The 23,017-nt window shown below is 35.0% G+C and overlaps 1 protein-coding gene across 1 annotated transcript in view; it reads left to right on the top strand.

Moving 5' to 3' along the window:
* The window catches only part of LOC145664561 (chaoptin-like), a 408,745-nt gene that overhangs the window by 246,856 nt on the left and 138,872 nt on the right, over nt 1–23,017 (top strand). Inside the window, exon 4 of the mRNA XM_081731332.1 lies at nt 13,666–13,776. Coding sequence (XP_081587458.1) covers nt 13,666–13,776 — 111 coding nt within the window. The remainder of the gene's footprint in view (nt 1–13,665; nt 13,777–23,017) is intronic.

The following is a 23,017-nucleotide window of genomic DNA, read 5'->3' as shown; positions in this document are numbered from 1 at the left end:
GCCTACCGAGCGGGAAAAGAAATTAGCATGGATCTGAAGCCTATACTATAATAAGTTGATTGATGTATTTTAGTATTAAAGAGGGGAATTTTAGGGGACCCCCTGAGCCTGGGCTCCATTAGCTCCGTCTTTAATCCGCTCCTGATTGCAATCCAGGTTACTTAAGTTGTCACAATACCTATAGGCCTATTCACTGGGCCTATTAAAAGCAATTGTGCCTGAGTTGTTTGATTCAACAACTAATTATTATTATTATTATTATTATTATTATTATTATTATTATTATTATTATTATTATTATTATTATTATTATTATTATTATTATTATTATTATTATTATTATATACATGCTACAAAATAGATTTACTGCTATACTGACACAGACTAAAACTAGTTTTAAACAACGAACTTGGCTTAACAACAGAGTCACGTTCAATTTTTTCCCATTTTCTGTACTACTCTCATTCATTATCTTTGTTAGCCCAAACACCTCGGATGGGAAGGGAAGGTACAATGTAAAGAACCTTTATCTCTGTATGTCTAATGGAATTCGTCATCAGTGTATTTTTAGTTTAGTTCTTTCTTTCAATGCCACCGGAATGAATCACCAAGTCTTCCTGTCGGCAAAGAAAGAATGTTCATCGTACTTATGTTAGATTAATACTACGATAACGTTACTTTCAAGTTCTTCTTTCTAGATCTCAATGGTTCATACTCCACCAGATGGAACAATACGTTATACTGCGTGCTCATTTCTGGTATGAAGATAAAAATAGTTTTGTTTTCAGAACTTTGAAGGCTCTTTATGACAAAGACTGCGAGCAAAACAATGCCCGCCTTGAATCTTAATCCAGTGTCTACTGTGACTGTCTACGAAAATAAAACTTGCCCTTCACTAGAAAGAAAAAATAATAATGTTTATATGGAATATGAGACTCTCGACTATGATTGCCTGCAGCAGAGAGCAAGAGGGGACAGTTCACCCCACCCTTGTATTTTTGAAATAGGTTTGGTTCTTTGAAATATACCTAAAAAATATTCGATTTGTTATTTCCACATACAACCAAGCTTAATATACAATGTGTCAAAAAATCAACCTACTAAGTTTGGAACGTTATTTCTTATATCAAATGAAAAAAAAAAAGTTTTGATGAACATACTGTGGGTCAAAAAATGTCTCTTTTCAAATTTATAATCCGCCAAAAATGAGGAAAATCATGTTTTAAAAACACTCTAGCACAAAAGTTATGGAGTCTATCGCACGTGATTCGACGGATTTCGCAGGAACTCATATGCGCTAGTAATAATTATTTGTGTGGAACAGTCTTCTGGTATCCACGAAAAGAGTACCCAATTAGTATTTAAAAGTGTATCCTCGTACACTAAGTTACCTTTTACAAATCGTTACGTTGATATCAGGGGATTGTGAAACGTGGGTATTTAGATAAGAGGGAATACTAGGTATTGCCTAATTTTTTCAACCGCTTGCGAAGAAGTCCCATTATTTTTAAGCTAGGGCGTTTTAATTCTTTTTCGGCTTATAATACTGAAAGAACTCGTTTTAAGACCTATATGTATTAAAACGTTTTTACTTTGATTTGATATAAACACTCATCTCCCGAAGTTGAAGTTGATTTTTGACACCCTGTATTAATACTAGGCTTGTATACAAATTTAAAATAACACTGGCACATGAATTCACAGATATATATATATATATATATATATATATATATATATATATATATATATATATATATATATGGAAACCTCATAGATGATATAGTAATTAATGTGAAATATGTAAGCATCTCGTAAATCCATCTTTGATGCTCTCAAGTCGAAATTAATTTGACAAAATTACAGATGTACATGAAAAATTAGTGTTAGAGCTGAGGGGAGTTGAGGAAGAAAATAACACATTTCTTGAAAATTGCCTGAGGTCAGGGGCGTATGCTGTGTTGGACACTCGGTTTCCCCTCCACGAAATCTCGACTTTTCTGTAAGTTTGGCCTAATTTTAGGAGTAGTTCTGCAAATTTTAATACAATCTGTCCTCATACTGAATTTAGGACACCACCGAAAAGCCACAGAGCGAAAAAAACGAAAGGATTTTTTGGTGGAAAAAAGTAATGAAATTGGTAGGTGGAAAGGTGAAAAAAAGCACCATTTTTGGTTTAAATTTGGTTTAGTTTAAATTAATAACACAATTTCACAAGGGTCATATTTTTGTAATAATTCACTACTCTGAATTCAAATTTGAAATTAGAATTTCGCTACCAGGCATAGTTTTTCAGTAATACAGGGTGTCCCATAAGTACATGACACTGCTAAGTATTAAGAATATTGACGGCATATACGGTATGTATACATGGGCGGCGGTAATTTTGTCACCGGAAAGTTCGTCAGGGTAATTTCGTCACCGGTAATTTTGTCACCAAAATATTACCATATAGGTAATTTCGTCACCGAAAATTTTGTCATGATAATTTCATCACCAGTGTTTTTTAGAACATTATACAAGTACAATGAATGAATAGAAACCGTTTCTGAAATTGCTTTCTTTAATCTTCAACTGAAGCAAATCGAAATATAATAATAATAATAATAATAATAATAATAATAATAATAATAATAATAATAATAATAATAATAATAATAATAATAATAATAATAATTATTATTATTATTATTATTATTATTATTATTATTATTATTATTATTATTATTATTATTATTATTATTATTATTATTATTAAATAAATAGTTACATATTTTGTATATCGTATTTGAGATATGAGATAAAAGTTTTTAGTGATTCTGTCAGAAATATTATCAAATAGGAAATTTTGTCATGGTTATTTTTTCATCTTTCTTGAACTAAGTAGAGGCAACATAAATGACCTAGACAACTTACGTTATTTTAATCAAACTTGGGAAACAATTCGGTTGACGTTGAACTCGACGCAGGAGCAAGCACCAGTGCAAGAAAATAGTGCCAGCTTCAGCAAGTGTTAAAAGCAAAGGCAACGTGGGGAACTATTGGGTGTATCACTATTTACAAATATTAAGCTTCGCCAATATCAAAATTTCAGAACAGAAAATTGCAAATAAATATGGGAAGATATGCCAATCCGTTCATTTTCCCGCAAACTAGACGGAAATTTGCATCGTTCTTGTACCGTTCTCTGAGCCCAAACTCTTGAACCTTCATCCACGTCAACTGAGTCATGTGAAAAGAGTGATCTTTTTTAGGAGCTATTGAAAGAAGAATGTTATATTTCAATATTTCAACTCTGATTAAACATTGGCCAAATTGTTATTGGATATATATGTCAAGAAAGCAAATTTATATAAAGGAAGAAAAACATATACTGTAAATATTTCTAACAATTTTCTTTAAATATAGCCTTATGGAGCTATTGAGAAGTGAAACATGGATGGTGGATGGACTACTTTCCAATGGCTCCTTAAAAAAAAAATCCTTTACTAGGTGTATGCCTTAATGCAGAGCAAGACACAACATTCATATGAAGAACTGTTTTGTGCGGTGGTGCATCAGTGCAGTGAATTTAGTGAAAACCCGGACCCTGTAACTGTGGTTATGGATTTCGAGATAGCGGAAATGCACACTTTAAAGACAACTTTCGGAAACTCAACTCGTGTACAGCATTGCTTTTTTTTTCACCTGACTCATTAAACGTGGAGAAAGGTCCAAGAGATTGGATTCACAGAACGGTACAAGAGCAATGAATGTTTTGGTGACGAAATAACCTACATGCTAATATTTTGGTGACGAAATTACCGGTGACGAAATTACTGTGACGAAAATTCCGGTGGCGAAATTTCCGGTGACGAAATTACCTAAGTTCATGTATATATATATACACAACACGGCGTATATTTAGAAAAGGAAATTTCCAATGTAATATCTGGCAACACTATCAGTTTCGATTTTCAGAGATTAACAAGATTTTCCACCAGTGTTTATTCTTCCAATGAATCCAATCTAATACTAACTTTGATTCTTGTGAGGTTAAGCTGTTACTTCTACTTACTTAAAACTCAAAAAAAAATCTTTGAGGTTTACGTCCCACGCTTATGCCGGTTAGGCTAAAGGAGACGGTGATGATGAGTAATGAATGAAATGGTGGAATGAAGAAAGTGGGAGGAAACGGGAGAACCCCGAGAAAACCCCCACACACGGCGTTTGTCCACCACAAAGTTCACTTGGCGAGGGCTGGGATCGAACCCGCGACCCCAAGCACCAGAGGTGAACGCTCTACCACTGAGCCACCGCGGCCCCCTACTTAAAACTCAGGTCTTCATGAATGAGAAATCAAGAAAAACATGAACCAGTATGTTATTAGACGACTGCTTATGTATCAGTAGAGACAACAAAGACACCCACTACAAAACATAATATAAACCAGTAACTTCTTAATCACTATTTCATTCTCAGAGAACTTTTTTGAACATGTGTCTGTACTTATGTAACACCCTGTATTACTGAAAAAGCAACAATGATAACGAAATTTTGATTTTAGACTTCAATTTAGCATGATGAATTACCATAGAACTACAGATCTAGAACTGTAAATGAAGAATGCAAGGCACATTAAACTCTGAGAGTTGATAACTTCAGAGACGTAACTAAGCTATTTTGCGCCCGGGACGAGATCTTGTTTTGGCGCCCCCTTCCCCAACGTAAAACGTAAATATATAGCTACAGTAAAAAAAATCTTCGTTTTTCACCCTCTCAATCCGGCGCCCGGGGCACGTACCCCGTCTACTAACCCCTAACTGCGGTCCTGGATAACTGACAGGTGAAAAAAAAATTAACTGAGTTGATAGTTTCACATTTTGTTTCTTTTTTGGCTCTATATGGTTCTCTATTTCCCATATGTACATACATATGCTATAGATAAGATTTTTTCTAACATTGGCCCAAGCTCTTTTATTTCACGGAAGATAACTTGTGGTTTTGCTTTAGTCGTGAGTACCAACATTTTGTAGTTTCAGCAAATTTTTGTATGGACACGTTAGTATTTATATTCTCCACAATCTAAGATAGGATGGGAACTTCTCATTTCTACATCTATTTTTTCCTGTGATATCCGTTTTGATACCTCTCCTATTATTTTGTGACATATTATACTAGTAAACATAATTTTATGCACTCTTGCATATAAGAAATGGATGCAATGAACGTTAATACTGGTGAGAAACGAAAAAGAACTAATGGATAAGGAACGAAAACAAAATTTGGTACGATAATGAGCCTTGTAGTCTTAGTTCTGGAAAAAAGAGTGGAATAAATCCCGTGTCCATGATGACGCCGGATCCAGTAACTCATCCACGTCCGTTTCTTTCTCCCATTAGCGTGTAGTAATATACGCCTAATACAATTGTATGCATTACTATCACACTTAAGACCAAATCTACAATCGGTATATTGTCCATGTCGAATTCAAATCTACACAGCTACACAGATAGAATGGCATTCCTTTCCCAAGCCGAAAAAGAACAGTTTTGGTATGGTTAAAATCTCTGAAACAGAGCAAGTTTGAAGCGGAAAATCTCAGCAAGATTCCGCATACTTCACGTGGTGTACAAGTGGCTCTACTATTAGTTTGTAAATGTGTTCTACGATTGCCATCGGAAAAGCTTTTTTTTTTTTTTTAATTTTATTTTGATGTAGTATGGTGCATATTTTGTGAGGTTTCCTTATAGCCATATTTATTGGGTTCACACTCAGACGTGAATTCATCTATTCCATTCCAGATTTAAAAGAAAAAAATCCGGGTTAACTTTAGTTTTAAAAATCTGATTTTCAAAATTGAGAATTTCTCATGCTAGTTGCAATCGAAATTGATAAGGAATAAGGCGATAAAAATATTTTATAATAAAATAATAATAATAATAATAATAATAATAATAATAATAATAATAATAATAATAATAATAATAATAATAATAATAATATCTCTCGCTTTACCATGCACTACATCACTAGCTCTGTTGAAACAGTAAGATTTCTTCTCCGAACCGATGGGTTTCTGTCAGTACAGGGAGACTGTCTCCTAAAAGTATTTTTCAAGCAATGCTCTATTTGGCTTAGTCCATTATGGTTTTCATAATGTATGTTTACAAATTTATTTATTTATTTATTTTATTTATTTACGAACATAATAAAATAAAATGAAATAGCCAACATGCATTATGAAAATTATAATGCAGTAGGCCAAACAGAACATTGCTTGAAAAATACTTTTAGGAGACAGTATTCTTTTTCTTTCTTCAATACCTGCCTGCCTTTTCTCCTTCTTGCCACTATTTCTTTTTCCCTTTCTTACTACGGTCATATTAATACAATATTCTATAGAAGCATTGTAGAATCTAAAGCAGGGGCGTCATTTAGGGAGGGCAGGGAGGGGCAATTGCCCCCCTCTGAGTATCTTATCAATAAAATGGTAGTAAATCTGTGAAAAATGCGAAAATTTACTTATATCATGGGGTCTTGCCCCCTCCAAGCAAAACCTGAAATGACGCTCCTGATCTAAAGGCCAAACTTTACTCGATTACTGATTTACAAAGGTTTTGAGTTTATCGTCCCTTTTCACCACCAGTGTTATACCAGACCTACACCTACAGTTTAAGGTGGAATCTTAATTATCGTAATGCGTTTAAAACTTCGCCCATCAGGATTCGAACCCGGTACCACGTGGACCAAAGGTACACCAGGATAATAACAAGTGTTATATTTTGTTTAAAAAGTTACTTGAACTCTGTTAACTATTCATATAGACCCCGGCCAGGAAGAAGAAAGAAAAGTGCGAAAATGTTATATTCATTGCTTCAGCTTTTTTTTTTTTTTCTCCTAACTGTAATGCACATTCATACCTTCCTTCGATGTGGACAGCAGTAACAGGTGCAAAAATGCTATTGCTTTGTGACAACAGACAGCATTTCCAAGAATTATTTTATCCCTCTGTGCTGTGTCTTCAACCATAAATACCGCGAATTCTTGGTAAATACAAAGCATCACATGATCTGTTCATCTTTAGGGTTTTGCCCTCATGAGGGCCGCCCTCACCCTCACCTCACCCTCATTTTAGTAGTTGAGGGTGAGGGCGTTGGAGGGTGAGGGCGATAAAGTAATTGAGGGTGAGTGTGAGGGCGTCAATGGAGGGTGAGTGTGAGGGAGGGTGAGTGTGAGGGCGTCAATGGAGGGTGAGTGTGAGGGAGGGTGAGTGTAGGGCGTCAATGGAGGGTGAGTGTGAGGGAGGGTGAGTGGAGGGCGTCAATGGAGGGTGAGTGGGAGGGAGGGTGAGTGTGAGGGCATCAATGGAGGGTGAGTGTGAGGGAGGGTGAGTGGAGGGCCTCAATGGAGGGTGAGTGTGAGGGAGGGTGAGGGGAGGACATCAATGGAGGGTGAGTGTGATGGAGGGTGAGGGTGAGGGGCGTCAATTGAGGGTGAGGGTGAGGGAGGGTTAGGAAAAATGACCATCTCTGTCAATGTAATTGTTAATTGACTTGCTACTCTCTCTATGTCTTCTATGTTTCAATCCCTGCTTTGCTAAAGAAAATTTCTAACACTAATCAGTCCCTGTTTTTCTGTTTGTTTTTACATTTTTTATTATTTTTAACTATCTTATGCTGTTACTTAACTGCCAGAAACTGTTCACGACACCCGCTATTTACATAAGAAATGCTCACTGAATTCTGAGACATTCCAAACGCCTTTTCAGGAACAAAACAAACATGACTAACGTGACAATTTATCACTTGATGAGCACGTATTTATCTGTTTCATAGAATTATGATGATACTTAGAAAATGCCTAATATAAGTTTATTTTAGTTTTAAATTCTGTTAAGATGAGGGATAAATCTTCCTCATAATTAAAATAACCGTACATTGTCATAAATCACTGAAATAACATAATTTCAGTGATCTGTCGTACATTGGCTGGTTCATTTCTGTGCAAGACGAAATTTCCAAATTTGTGAAGCTGAAACAGCTAACATTCACCTAGTCTTCTGTCGTCTTATTTGCGCAGGTTTAACTAGGTGTATGGAAAACTTCCAAATTTTTATGAAAAAGTGATATAATATCACATATAACATTAACAAGAAGATAAACAAATTCCTTTATTCCTTAGCAAATTAAAATTACATAAACAAACCGAATTGTATAATGCGCTGAATTTCACTATGCCTAATATACTGATAGCAATAGGCCAAACTCACAGCTTTCTCTTCTTCGTCGCTATGTTCATGTTTGCATGATTTCATTCAAAACAAAACATGCCTCTCATCATTGACAGCAATTAAATGTTAACCTGAATGGTGTTGCACCCTTGCAGAGCAGACGACGTGGAGTAAGGTAACGAATGAACTTTTTTCCCTAGAAAATGCAGGTTTTGGAATAATTTAAATCTTGCTTAGAGGGGAACAAAAGGTAGAGAACAAGCTGTTCCATCTGTTTCATGGTGGAATAGTCTCTTTGTAATGTGCAGTAAAATATTGTGAGTAATTTATTCCTTATTACTAAAGTTCGACATTGTCGGTTACTTGTCACCCTCTAAGTCCAAATTAGGTCGAGTCTATGGTATTCTACTGTATTTCGAAAATGAAATACAGGTAGAAATACCGACATCACACTAGCAAGTAAACAAACGAAAAGAGATTATAATATTATTAGTATTTAATATAAACAATATATGAATAATCGCAAAAATAGACTTTGTGCAGGTTACTCTCTTGTGTTCAATATCTTCACTGTTTATATAACGATTACAGCAGCTAATAAGTGGGTTTATGACTTTTAAGTTCGAACTTTTTCCTTATAGAGCAAAATCGAGCTCTCCGTAAGCATCATGTGTGTCAAATGTTGCTTTCAGGTCGGAACAGAGATAATTTTCCAGCATCTACTCCTAATCCCTTTTCTGTCTGTATCATCCTCTTCTACTTTTCTTTTCAAACTTTTATTCCAAATTTCCAATGATCATGAATTGAGTGTGCTGTTTCTTGTACTATAATTTTGCTGAGATCAAGCAGTTTGTACTTTGTATGGATCCAAAGGAGGCAAATGCAACTTTCAAGGCACACTAACTTCTTCAGCTAGAAATAATTCATGATTTGTAGCTAGAACTATTTTGTAGCTGCAGTTATAAATATGTGACAGCTGACATTAAAACCTTGAAGCAACAACTCTTACAAAGAAAGAGTAATGGTCTATCTACTTCCGTAAAGCAACAATTAAAAAAGAGCAGTGTCTTATCTACTTTCAAATGGTAACAGTTAGAAAAGAGCAGTAGGCTATCTTCTTGTATGTGGTAACAGTTGAAAATGAGCAGTCAGCTATATACTTTCATGAGGTACAGTTATAAAATAGCAGTGGGCTATCTGCTTCCGAAGCAACGATTAAGAAAGAGCAGTGAACTATCTACTTTTGGAGGTAAAAGTTAAAAAAGAGCAGTAAACTATCTACTTTTGGAGGTAAAAGTTAAAAAAGAGCAGTGAACTATCTACTTTTGGAGGTAAAAGTAAAAAAAGAGCAGTGAACCATCTACTTTTGGAGGTAAAAGTTAAAAAAAGAGCAGTGAACTATCTACTTTTGGAGGTAAAAGTTAAAAAAGAGCAGTGAACTATCTACTTTTGGAGGTAAAAGTTAAAAAAGAGCAGTGAACTATCTACTTTTGGAGGTAAAAGTTAAAAAAGAGCTGTGATCTATCTACTTCCGTGAAGCAACAGTCAAATGACCTCGAGATCCCGAGTCTCTATAGTTGTAAAAAAAAATAAAAAAATAAAACAGAAAAGAAAAGAAAAAAGAAAGAAAAAAAGAACTCTAGCATTTCCAAAGATGTTTTATCTCACAATAAAAGAACGCTTACATTTAAAGATGCTTTATGTTGTTAATACATATAATGGAGACGTACGTAGCTTATACATATTATTTTTCAATCCCAGAAAAGTTTTTCTCTTAATCGATATTTTAAGTATTGCAATTTGCAGCTGTCTTGTTTTTCTCTGTTGTATTATTAAAAAAACGAAAGACATTTAAAATATACATGAAAATTCTCTCACAGAGATTATAATACATTTTCGGTAGGCACGAATCGATAGCTGACAAGTGAACTGAAATTAACCTTTCGTATTGATTATGGCTAATAATTAAATTTGATGAAGCGATGAGTAAATATGTAATTTTCCGAGAGCGCCTATAATCGTATATGTTCCAGTGAGAATGTATATATGTACCTACGTACATATATATAATATCGAACTCGGATCTGTAATATAACACTGCCAGGATGAAACTTCCATTTGCGCAATTGAACAAGAAATCCGATTAGTAACATCCACCACGGGAAGTCTTTACGTCTATATTTCCCTTAACCCTCTCCCTTTAATTTTATCTCCAATAACACATTCATTCCCATCATGTGCGTTGTTAGCTTTTTTTTTTTTTTTTTTTTTTTAACGTTAGAGATAGATGGAAAAGAGGTTAGCAAATATGTGCCGAAGGCACACCTAAACTGAAATATGGAAAATGTTCTCATTTTATGTGGAACAAAAATGCACACATTTTTGTTGTGGTTGATAATTTTTGAAACTTCTGAACTAATTTTAAGTTACTATCTTACTTTTTCTATATCTATATCTATATCTATATCTATCTATCTATCTATCTATCTATCTATCTCTCTCTCTCTCTCTCTCTCTCTCTATATATATATATATATATATATATATATATATATATACTCATGAAACAAATATATTGCGACTTTAAAGTTTGAATTCAAATTAAAGCTAGAATGTTCAAGTAAATACTTCGTGACGTCACAGGGTGCTCAATAAACACGCCAAAATTTTCGAACAGACAGACGTTGCACGCTGTCGACAGTAGTGACAATCAAAGTTACTGTTTTAAATACATTTGTCGATATATGACTGCTTGTTCCCTACTAGAATTCCTTGATTCTTGTGCCCCCTCATGGAAAGCTCTTTTTGAGCTCATGTTCCTAGGTTCGATGCATGGTGAAGGTCACAAATAGTATTTTCCGTAAACCTCACTCGCCCTCACACTCAAATCACTATTTCCACTTTTCTACTCTTTTACACAACTCCCTCACCTTTCATCTCACCATCATCTTCAAATAATATTAAAACTCTCGCCTTTGCTCTTCTTCATTTTCAAAAAAAAAAAAAATTGTTACTCTCTCTTTCACTCACCTTCAACTTCAAACCAATATTTATCCCTTGCTCTGATTTATCCAAACATTCAAATTATTATTATTATCATGTCTCTCGCACTCTCTCACCCTAACCTTCACTGAACTCCCTTACCTTTAAGTAATATTCCCATCCTAACCTTCAAACACCCTAGTCTCCAAAAAAATATTGATGTTTTGAATCTCATATATATATATATATATATATAAAATACATAAATGAATTTGACTATATTTGTGATTTCATATCTCTTGAACAATCCGACCTATCTCGATTAAATTTGCCATATAGATGAGGTTCGGGCTTGGAGTGGTTTTTATCATTTCACTTTAATGGTACAGCGTAGGGCTGGGGGAGGGGAGATATGTAAAATTGATCGTTCGAAAATGACCGATGTTAATACGGAGTCCATTGTTTTCGGGATCGGTAGGATGAACAGTGATACTTCTGATGCCGTTTAGATTCCAAATTCACTCATTTATGTCCAAACTGAATCGTACTCTAGTACAAACGCGCCATTAATACTTAAAGGAGTATCCCTATATCTCAATTTCCTTTTTACAGTTCCTTTCACTGATAACAAACCATGGTAGAACATGGATATTTAGATAAAGCGCATACTAGTTCCTTTGTAATTCCTTAAGACGCTTGGGATCGATCTTGTAGTTTCTAAGGCAGAGCGTTTCGAAACTTGAATTTTCGAAATTTCGGCGGCTCATAACTCTGAAAGGAGATGTTTTTTGTCCCATGTTTATTAGAACTTTTTTTCTTCATTTCATATAAAGAATCACCTCCCAAAGTTTGTCGGTGGAGTTACCTACCAAAGGTAATTTCGTGTTATTGGTGAAATAGCAGCTCTCTACGAGAACGTTAACCTGCGCCGACTTGACAAAATCATGAAATGTTTCCTCATTATAATATAATTTAGAATTTAAATCGTGATAACGTAAAAAAAAAAGAAAAAGAAACAGAGAAACGAAACTTTGCACGAGTCAAACCCAAATTCATGTTGAGCAACCAAAAAGCTAGAGTTGTACATGAGACGACGAATTTCCCTTCCCATATCTCGAAAACAAGATGAGTGTTGATATGTGAATATTTTGAAATTCGAGACCAGACAATTAACATGTGAATTCTCGACTCATTTTCGAGACGAGATTAGAAATTTCACGAGTCCCATGAGTAAGAATAGTTCATCTAAGTTTTGGATTTCAAATCCAGGTTTAGTGTTACATAATAGATCATTAAGAAAAACTTTAAATTGATAAAGTGATTGTAGAAACACAATAAAGAGTATTTATCTACGTTTAAAGACACGTAGGTCATTTAAACAATATACAATAATAAATATAGTGTAAAAGTTGTTACATCACCTCCCTTGCGTCGAAAGATTGATAATTTCTAGATGAAATTAAGAAAAAAGATCAAGGAAGTAATCTTGTACTTAAATTTACAAAACAAGGTTGAAAATTTTCGAGACGAGAGGAGAAAAGGTTTTCGAGAATTCAGACGAGATGATTTAATTTTGATTTAAGTTTAGCGTCCCTTTCAGTAGCGAGGCTATATGAGACGTGGACCTACTGATTAACGTGGATTCAAACCACATGGACTCTCGCCGGGAATCGAACCCGGGACTCCCACACCAAACGATCGTATGCTAACCGCTAAGTCAGGAGGGAGCTAAGAGCAGAGAAATTTCTTTGAGAATCGAGACGAGACAATGCTTGCATTACATTTACGAAACGAGACGACGAGGCTTGTAAAAAATTTACGAGACGAGAAAATCTTATGAAAAAACTACAATGGACATTTAACTAAATTAGGGCCACAGTGGTCAGCGGTAGAGCATTCACTTATGGTGCATGGGGTCCCCGGTTCGGTCCCAGCTCGCGCCGTATGGACTTTTGTGGTGGACAAACACCGTTCTCATGGGTTTTCTCGGGGTTCTCCCGTTTCCTTCAAGTCTTCCTGTTTTCTTCACTCTACCATTTCATTCGTTTCTCATCACCGTCTCCTTTAGCCTAACCGGCATAAGTGTGGGATGTAAAACTTAAAGGTTTCATTTCATTTAACTAATTATAGAAGAAATCTGTAAGATCACACAATTGAAATTTCCGTTTTATTTAAGGAAAAAATGGTAGTTTTACCTCCCCCAGCTATGCGGCTTATTCTAAAGGAGACAGAAAAATAATTTACCGCATAAATTAATGATCTTAAAAGAATAAAGTTGATCTAGAGTACTTCACACCGTTAAATTTATAGAATTTCGTGTTGCATTGGTCACTTAATCAGATAGCACGAAGCGTTTGTGTAGTAGGGAAGTTCAAACCTACAAGCGCTTCATTGCAAAGCAAATGATGCATTGTGATATAGTTATAATCAATAGGGAAAAATTAATCTTGTATGTTTATAATTTTTTGCAGTCCCATGTCTACTGCCTTAAAATCTTTGGATCTAAGCTACAATGAGTTGGACCAAATACCATTTGAAGCGCTCCGACCACTTCGATCACTGGACTGGTTGAATTTACACAGGTAAGTAACCTAATTTCACGTATTTAAGCAAATGCGTTCCTGTATTGATTATATATATATATATTATGTATTACGAGTGTGATTTAAAAGATACGGATCCAAGACCCCTCATGGGTATCCTAGAATCTTATCTTCCTCTTCTTTGAATTTTCCGGAAGCCACAATAGGTGACTACCGCTTTGTTATACACCCATCAGACCAGTTGCTAATTGAGCGCAGTGTGGGACAGCAAATCCGAAACAGAGGAAGGCAGAGGTGATATGGAGAGAGATCTGCATACTTGTATGCACCGTATCTTGGAAGCATCTTAATAGGCAACAGAGAGGGAAAGATAATTCGTGTCTCGCTTGTAATTCAAAGTGCGGAAAGAAAAGTAATTTGTTACATAGGAAAAATACCCACTAGAAGTTTGTGTGAATAAGTTTTTGATATTGAATTTCAGAAATACTTTGTAATACAGTCGATATTCATGTATACGCCGATATGCTGTTGTTCACATCAGGATAAAATATATATTTTGTTGTAATTTTGATACGTCCTGACAAGGTTTAAAGTTTGCGAAAGACATTTATGCATTACAAACATTGCCATATCAATATACGAATCCATTAATTTAGGTTTACTTGAAATATCAAATGATATATACGAATATAAGTCAAAACAGTAAAGAGAATGGTAATTTCTTGTACAAGGGTTTGGTAACTCTGCTAGTATTCAGCGCTGAATTAGTGTCGTCTGCAAGACTTCTATGCAACGTGCACTCTTATTCCCGCATTAGGTGTTGGAGTGTAGCAGACCGTTAAATATGGCAGCTCCATTGTCGATCTGCACCAAGGAGGAAGTTAATTATTCGTCGAATGCAAACGCAGTATGATGACAGCTGTTTTTCGCGATGCAAGATAAACAGGGAAGACCTTCTTTGCGTGACGAGGAAAGATCGGGCAGGCCATCGATGTCAACGACTGAGGACAATTTGAAATTCGTTGAGGGTATGGTGATGGAAAACAGACGAATCACAGTGGACGATATAGCAATACTTTACATATCAGTCATGGTTCAACGTATTCTATTGAAGGAAGCGCTCAGGGGAAGATTTGCAACCGATGCAGAAGTCATTGATGCGGTGCAAAATTGGTTACAGTTGCAACGCGAAAATTTCTATCATAAGCATAAATGTACCTTCTCTCAAGTCCCTTTATTTTTGACTTCTCCTCGTACAATTTGTATATGGATCAGCTTAGCAATGTTGATGAAGGGGTAATTACCAGAATAAAACTAGTGTTTATATGTTTGAGATAGTGGTAAATGATTTTTTTGAAAAAAGAAATGAAATAACATGTTGAATGTCTTACTTATATACCCTACATGCGAAATGAGTAGTTAGTTAGATCTGAGTTTAGCGTCCCGTTCAGCAGTGAGGCTATATGACACACTCACCGGCAGCTTAACGTAGGACCGGAACCAAATAAGCTTCCACTGGGAACTGAAGCTCAGTCAATCACACCGAAGGTGCATACGCTATTTTTTGTAATTAGTCGTATTCTATACCCTACTTAATCCAATCCAGCAGAGAAACGAACACAAACAATTCTCGAACAACTACTTTTTGTTTTGTTTAACCAGACTTTATTGTTTCAATTAGTTACTTTCAATTCATTGAGTAATTTAAGAGTTATTTTTTAGTTTCTAAGTAGATTAAGGAGTTGCTGAGTTATGATTAAGCCTGATTGGTAGTATCTAATTACACTTGTTTGGCACTATAGTGGTTATATCTTACATATTTAATTACTAATTGAGGTTAACATGTCTAAGAATGCGATTTCAATTAATATACATTTATTTGATCATAAATCATTTATTTGACAAAACAATTAAATACAATTGTGGCAGACATATTCAACATGAATATTGATTAAGTAAGTGCACTTATTTTGTCTGCTGTCTCAAAAGACGTTAATCTGAATATTTGAACAAGAATATTAATCTGACAATTAAAACAACTTTATGAAATTACAAAGATCTGAATGTTTTGATCATTGATAGGCCTGTTAGGAGACCTCCATGAGAATATGTTAAAATATATTCTCAAAACAAGACAAATTCAATTATAGAAAAGGGAGGCGCGGTGGCTCAGTGGTAGAGCATTCACCTCTGGTGCTTGGGGTCCCGGGTTCGATCCCAGCCCCCGCCAAGTGAACTTTGTGGTGGACACACACCGTGCTCGTGGGTTTTCTCGGGGTTCTCCCGTTTCCTCCCACTTTCTTCACTCCACCATTTCATTCATCTTTCATCATCACCGTCTCCTTTAGCCTAACCGGCATAATCGTGGGACGTAAAACTCAAAGATTTCATTTCATTTCAATTATAGAAAAATGGTTAACTTATATCTAAAGTTCCAAGCTAAGTGAATTGATATTGAAAACTGACTTAAGCAAGAAGTCCTTCTTCTTCTACTCTCTCTCTCTCTCTCCCGACTGATAATTTTGGGAAGTATTTATATTTATTTCAACAATACTTTCACTGGCTTGAAATACATAAACAACTCATACTTCACACATCCTTATGGACTATTTCGAAGTTGTTTGTGTATTTGAAAGTATCTATATTTTTAAAATAAATCATGTTTGTAGGTCTTTCAGTTCCTGTACACTGATGTACAAAAGTTTCTAATACTTAAAAGATGCAATAAAAATTTTAATATTTTATAGATATATTAAACGTTTTTAATGTTAGTTAACACATTATAAACACCTTCATTTTTCAGTGAAACCCCAACATATAATCATGGGCGCCGGAAGAAAAATTTTTAGGAGGCCCATCTCCCTGGTTGCTATATTACGTTTGGTATTTTTTTTATTGGTATTAAGAAACTCTTAAGAAATTTAATACGTTTTCGTGAGCCAGGGGGGGGGACCGAGCCCTCCTTCGGGCGCCCATGCCTATAATGGATTGCATTTTGTAATCTCAAATCCCACGTTTTTGTTTTTGCGGATGTTGTTATCCATGTAGTCAACAAGGAGTTGTTAGAAGAAAGTATGATTTTTAGAAGAAATGATGAAAGAGCAACATTCTTGTTTACCTTTCCGTTTCTTCCATTTAATTTACTACAGAATATACTATTTCATATTGCATTACAGAGAATACACCATTGAGATCGATTCATCACACTTCGTTATAGTTGTGTGCTTATAATGGCCTAATGACTTCAGAAGACAAGTAAGTCTAAATCAAATAAACTATTATGTTTCTTTTCAATTTGTACATACCTCTCACCTGATTATTTGGCAAAGACAAAGTAACTACCCTTTTCTTCCCTCTATGAACGACGATAACTCTGAGCCATAGCAAACAAAAGATTAGTGCTTTGTCTAAAACCCACCGAACAAGTTTTATTCTCAGCATGGGATTTCCAATAAGTTCACTGAAAAGGGTGAATTTATTGTATTTACCATTAACATAATACAATTTGCCTGCTACTTTAGTCCATAAAACATGTTTTAACTTGGTTCTCATTTAATCTTCATGGCTAGAACCACAAAGCTCTAGATGCGCTCTCACAAGCTTCAATCAACTTTTTTTTATTATTATTATTTTTCTCTTCTTTGCTGGAACAGAGTTACAGGAAACTGTACACTCTGTGAGAAGGGCCTTTTCTACACTACGCCTGCTCTTGCTCGAATATGTGATACGAGGTATGATTCAATTGTTTAGAGTTACCTGGGCTTACTGCTCCTCAGTTTGAATTGACTGTCCTGCTATCAATTAGCGGCCGGCCTTAGATGGTTTATGTGTTGCGCCAGCAACTTGCAATTGGGGTTGCCAATTTAGTAGTTTTATGGCTAAATCGAATCATTGTTTTGCATTGTTTCGACAGTAAAAGTCCAGTTTGCTTTGCTAATTACAATTTTGGTCCGTTCAGCATTAAGACTTGACAGTTTCTAGCCATTTGTACTTGGCGATATTTTAATATCTTTTCCAATCAAAATTCTCTAAAATCATCAATTTGAAACAAAATATAGTATTATTTACTGCTTTGTTAATTTTGCTATTTATAATGCCATCACAATTCATCTTACTTTGTTCTTGCTTACTGGTATGGAATCATGCAAAATCTTAGTTCTGGAAATTCTATCCTCCCATAGGAAATTTCAAGCAAAAGTCTCAAGAGAATACATCTCCACAACCCACAACACTCTATTTAAACTGAAAGTAAATAGAGTGTTGTGGGTTGTGGAGATGTATTCTCTTGAGACTTTTGCTTGAAATTTCCTATGAGGTCTATATTTTGATGCACTATATTGAATGGTTTCTTTTTTATGTAAGCAAGAACAGTAAGAGATATGGAGATGCGACTTTTTGCAACCGACTCAGTGTCTCAAGAATATGTCCCATCTTCTTCGTTAAACTATTATTCAAACTAGAAGTGGTTGAAATGGCAATAGTTAGCAAGAAGCGATTTTATGTAATCGATTCAAGATCTCAAAGGAACGTATCGTCACAACCCACAACTTTCTATCAGAAACGAAAGAGGTTGGAGTTTACTGCTACCGGTACTTCCGTTTCAATAAGATTTCCATAGAGTAAAACTGGTAAGAGAGCTGCAGATGTGGTTTCCTGCGATTGATTAAGCGTTTCCAGAATAAACCAGTATACAAATCGGAAGTGGTTTAAATTAAAAATTTCTGGCTTCAGCATTTATCCTCATACAAAAATCTGGCCTCGTACAAAAATGGTAATAGAGAGGATCAATCCTTTTTCTGCCATCGATTCAGGTTCTCAAGAGAACATGTCTTTACAACTTGCAACACTACAGGAATCGAAAGTGGTTCAAATTTAGTACTATTTCTGGTTTCAATGTTGATTTCCACAAAGCAAAAACAGTAAAAGAAGCGTTTAAAAAAATCGATTCAGTGTTCGAAGTGTACTTTCCATCTCCTCCGTTTACTCTAATTAAAATAAAAGTGGTCTAAATTAATCAATTGCTGTTTCATATTTTACTAGTATAGAACAGAAACGGAAATAGATAACAACTAACTGTTTTCTGCAATCAGCTCAGCGTCTCCAGAGAATGTATTATTACAACCAGCAGCACTATACCAAAACCAGAAGTGGTTCAAATTTAGTATATTTCCGGTTTCAATACTGATTTCTATGGAACAAGAAATTGTAAGAGATATCGAAAAGCGGTGGTTTTGCAATCGATTCAGCTTCCTAATATTAGGTTCAATCTTTTCTTTTATCCCTCTATGCAAACTGAAAGTGGTTCAAATTACGGATTTCTGATTCTAACACTTATCGTGTTAGAGCAAAAACAGCAGCGAGTAGACCTAATGGCCGTTTGATATGGATTCATCGTCTTGTAAAGAAGTTCTACCTTTGATCTTCTTACTCTTTGCAACCAGTAGATACAGATGTACTATTTCCAGTTTGAGTGTTACATTGGAATAGTTTGGAAGTCTACAGTAGTTTCAGATTGTAAAACGAAACTACTTAATTTTTAGACCAGGACAATTAATATGATATTCCTCAAATGAATAACAATATCTACTCCTTAAGCAACATTTTCAGTTAAATTATGTTGTCTTCATTATAAAGACAAAACTGAATATTTTTCTTCTAATAAAGGCAATTATAAAAAGCGAAATAATTAGTTCAACGTGTATGATCTATGTATGATTTTATATAATACGAAACTCTTGTTTAATTTAAGTTTTTAGTTTATTTCTGTGTTTCTTTTTATGACCAGTGATTTAGTAGTATTTTTCACGTAACAACCAATAAGCTAAGTGTATAAGCTAATGATTTTATTTAGATTTAGTTGTTACAGCAGACAAAATATGTTGCGTGTGTAAATATGAGAATTATGAATAATATTTTTATTCTAGACAATAGCGTTAAAGAAAGAACTAATTTATGGATAGAGTTCTCGCTTTTACGGACCTTAGATCCGGGTTAGACACAAAAATATAGGCCCACTTCTCATATGAGAGTCGCTTTATTACGGTCAAAACGTGAAAACAGCTTTTAAATTTCAAAATAATAGAATTAACCATACATCTTTCGTTGTTTTAAATAAAGTAGCACTTCGAACAAACATTTCAAATATCATAATTGATCTCTGCTGTTTACTGAGTAACCTTCAGTTCAAAACAAAGTTATCATTACGACTACTGTGCATACAACTGCAGGTTTTAAAAAATAGTAATTCACCTGCATAGAGATCTGTGGATTGAATAGGTTATCGAGGGAAGACATTAATATAATTTGTTCCGCCATTGTCTGTCCTGTATATTTATGTGTTTCTCTGCGTGTACACTGGGCCGGTGAGTGTCTATGTGTGTGTGTATATATATATATGTGTGAATATATGTATAAGTTTGGTGTGCACATATGAGCGAGAGTTTTCGTGTTATATTTGATGATCATTTGTGATAACGGCAAATTCTTTGAACATAACGTGTTACGACCAACAAGGGACAGCACTACAATATTTCCAATAACTGAGCTTTGTAACTGTGTCACCGTGTATGCTTGTTGTTCCATATTCACTGTAACGTTTTCTGTTTCCCTGTACTTGTTTTTCTCTACTGTAGGAGTATGTGTTGTTTACTACAATGCTGCCAAAAAACGAAGCCAGATATACAATTGGATGTTGTAGTAACTAAGTTTCGAACCGAACATTTTATTCCTGCTCATGAAACTTGTTTAATATAATACAATTGCAACTAACTTTTATTAATTCAATTTACACATTTTATATAGCTAATATTACAAATCATGATTTTAAATTAGATTTAAACGATTTTATAAAATTATCTCAGAAATTTCGATGTTCCTACATAGCGCAAACACAATTGTATGATGTAAAGCGAAATGTGTATTATTGGAATAGTAAAGGCCAATAATGTAATGCTAGAATTTCTGGTGAGTACATGCTAGACCGCTTTCAAAAATATAGCGTATGCCTACCCTCATATACACTTGTATTTTGTAAATTTAAGGTGAGTGTACTTTGTACTGAAAATAGTACTATAGTAATCGCGAGGAGTCGTGAAGCTTCACCCAATAGAATACAAGGGTGTGTCCCAGTCGTCAACCCACACCCATGAAATTTTGCTATTGTCTCTCTCGCAATACAGAGAGCATTTCCTGAGGTTCTGATTGCCGCTAAATTTCGTTTTGTTGCTATTGGTGTTATCGTTTCATTCGAAAACTTGTTAGTGTTCGTGTTACAGTTCTTTAAGTGATCCTTCTTTTTTGCTCGTTAGCCATGTGTTTTAAGTTCAGCAACGTAGTTGGTGCGCTACTGCTGTATCACTTTTTCTCAAGTGTGCGTTCAGAAGGCAACTCCACGAACCATACCGATTTCTTCCCATGTATCACACGTGAGGGGAAAGCAGTTCTCTGATTCGTGTAGAAGCCGGCTTCACGAGTCGTCGTGGTCACTATAGATGATGATGTAAACATGAGGATACGGTATATTTGTATAATATATCGATGTCCGGATAAGAGATTTCTCTCAATGTAGTTAGAGTTAATTAGGAGACCAGAGTTGAGGCTGCCTCGTCTCGAAAAGATGTCGTGAAAATAATGTCTTCTCTCGGAAAGTGTATTTGTTTCTATAGGGAGAGCTCTGTCTTGTCTCGTATACGTCGTACCTCTACTATTTATGTTTACAAATACTAATTTATGTCTTCAAAGGAAGACTGGTGGCCAAAATTGGCATACAAATACATCCCATTATATTGTATTTGGAAATACTGAAAACATGCTACATATTATTCTATGGTCTTTGAAACAGTCTTGAAACCAATTGCCCGGTAAATTTCAAAACAACTGAGAGTACGATATATACAAGACGTGTATTTCTTAGACGTACGTTTTCTTGAATCTTGATAAATAACTAGATTTAGAGTGCATATTGGTAAGTGGGTAAACTGCGTTTGGGGGTTTAGTAAGAGTTTTTTTTTTCCTATTTTGGATCTTTAAATAAAGTTATAGCAAATTACTAAACGCATTCCCCGAGTTTTCCCGAAATCAAATTAACATTGACTCACCAACATTATTGATTGGTTGATTCTGCGGTGGCGCAGTAGTAGAATGCTCACTTGACGTGAAGGAATTCTGGTTTGATCTTAACTCTCGTCAAGTGGGCTTTAACAATACAGTGCTCACTTCTGGTTCGACCTCAGCTCTTGGGCTCAGGTGGGCTTTGTGACAAACAAAAACATATGCGGAAGTCCTCTCAGGGTTCTCATATTTCCTTCCACTTTCTTCAATCCACCATTTTCGTTCACTACCATCAACACCATCTTCCTTAGCCTCGGTACATAATCGTGAGACGTTAAACTTAAAATATTGGTTGATTGTTTTTTAGAAGTTCGCCTTCCGTTTAAGCAATGAAGCTATGCGACACAAGAACCTAGAGCTTAAAGTGAAATCGAAACTACAAGTGCTCAAACCTAGAATAAGACCTCGTTCTCTCATATAGAAGATAATAGTGCTATTTACCTAGAGGACAGTTCTACAAATATGATAAACCGTTGCAGAGATATTATAATGTTTGCAACCCTGCTACCATTATACATTACATATTTAAGGAGTTAATGTATTTATTACTAGCTGTAAACACAGGTAGTTGCTGGACCTTAACCCAGAGCCTGAGGTGGAAAAAGAAGCGAAGAAGGATTTTTTTCACAGCCATTTCATTGCCCAGGTTATCATCTGCTGTTATGTAGGCCCACACAACTCAGAATTGACGTGAGTTGCATATGGGCATAGCATTCTGAGAATTAATCAAAGAAGGAACATGCATAATGTCTCATCTCACGCGATCTCTCTCCTCCGAGGCGGAAATCGAAAATAAAACTGCTGTTTACATGATTAGATCTAGTGAAGATATTTATATATGCAAAAACTGATGCTCTAGGTGACTCCTTTCTATGCAAAAAGCTGATGACGGACACATTATTATTATTATTATTATTATTATTATTATTATTATTATTATTATTATTATTATTAATAATAATAATAATACTATTATTATCATTAGTAGTAGTAGTTGTTGTTGTAGTAGTAGTAGTAGTAGTAGTAGTAGTAGTAAGTAGTAGTGAGACATAGTCACTGTTATTATGTTATTGTCATATTGAGTGCAGATGATGTTGGGAAAAGAGTTCGACAAAGAAGCATAAGTCTAAAGACAGTCCATTTACTGTATCGGACGCCATTAAATTGCAAA

Source organism: Thermobia domestica, chromosome 11 (genome assembly GCF_964235325.1).
Source record: "Thermobia domestica chromosome 11, izTheDome1.hap1.1, whole genome shotgun sequence".
Classification (NCBI taxonomy): Eukaryota; Metazoa; Arthropoda; class Insecta; order Zygentoma; family Lepismatidae; genus Thermobia; species Thermobia domestica.
This window is presented reverse-complemented; position numbering and strand designations above follow the sequence as displayed.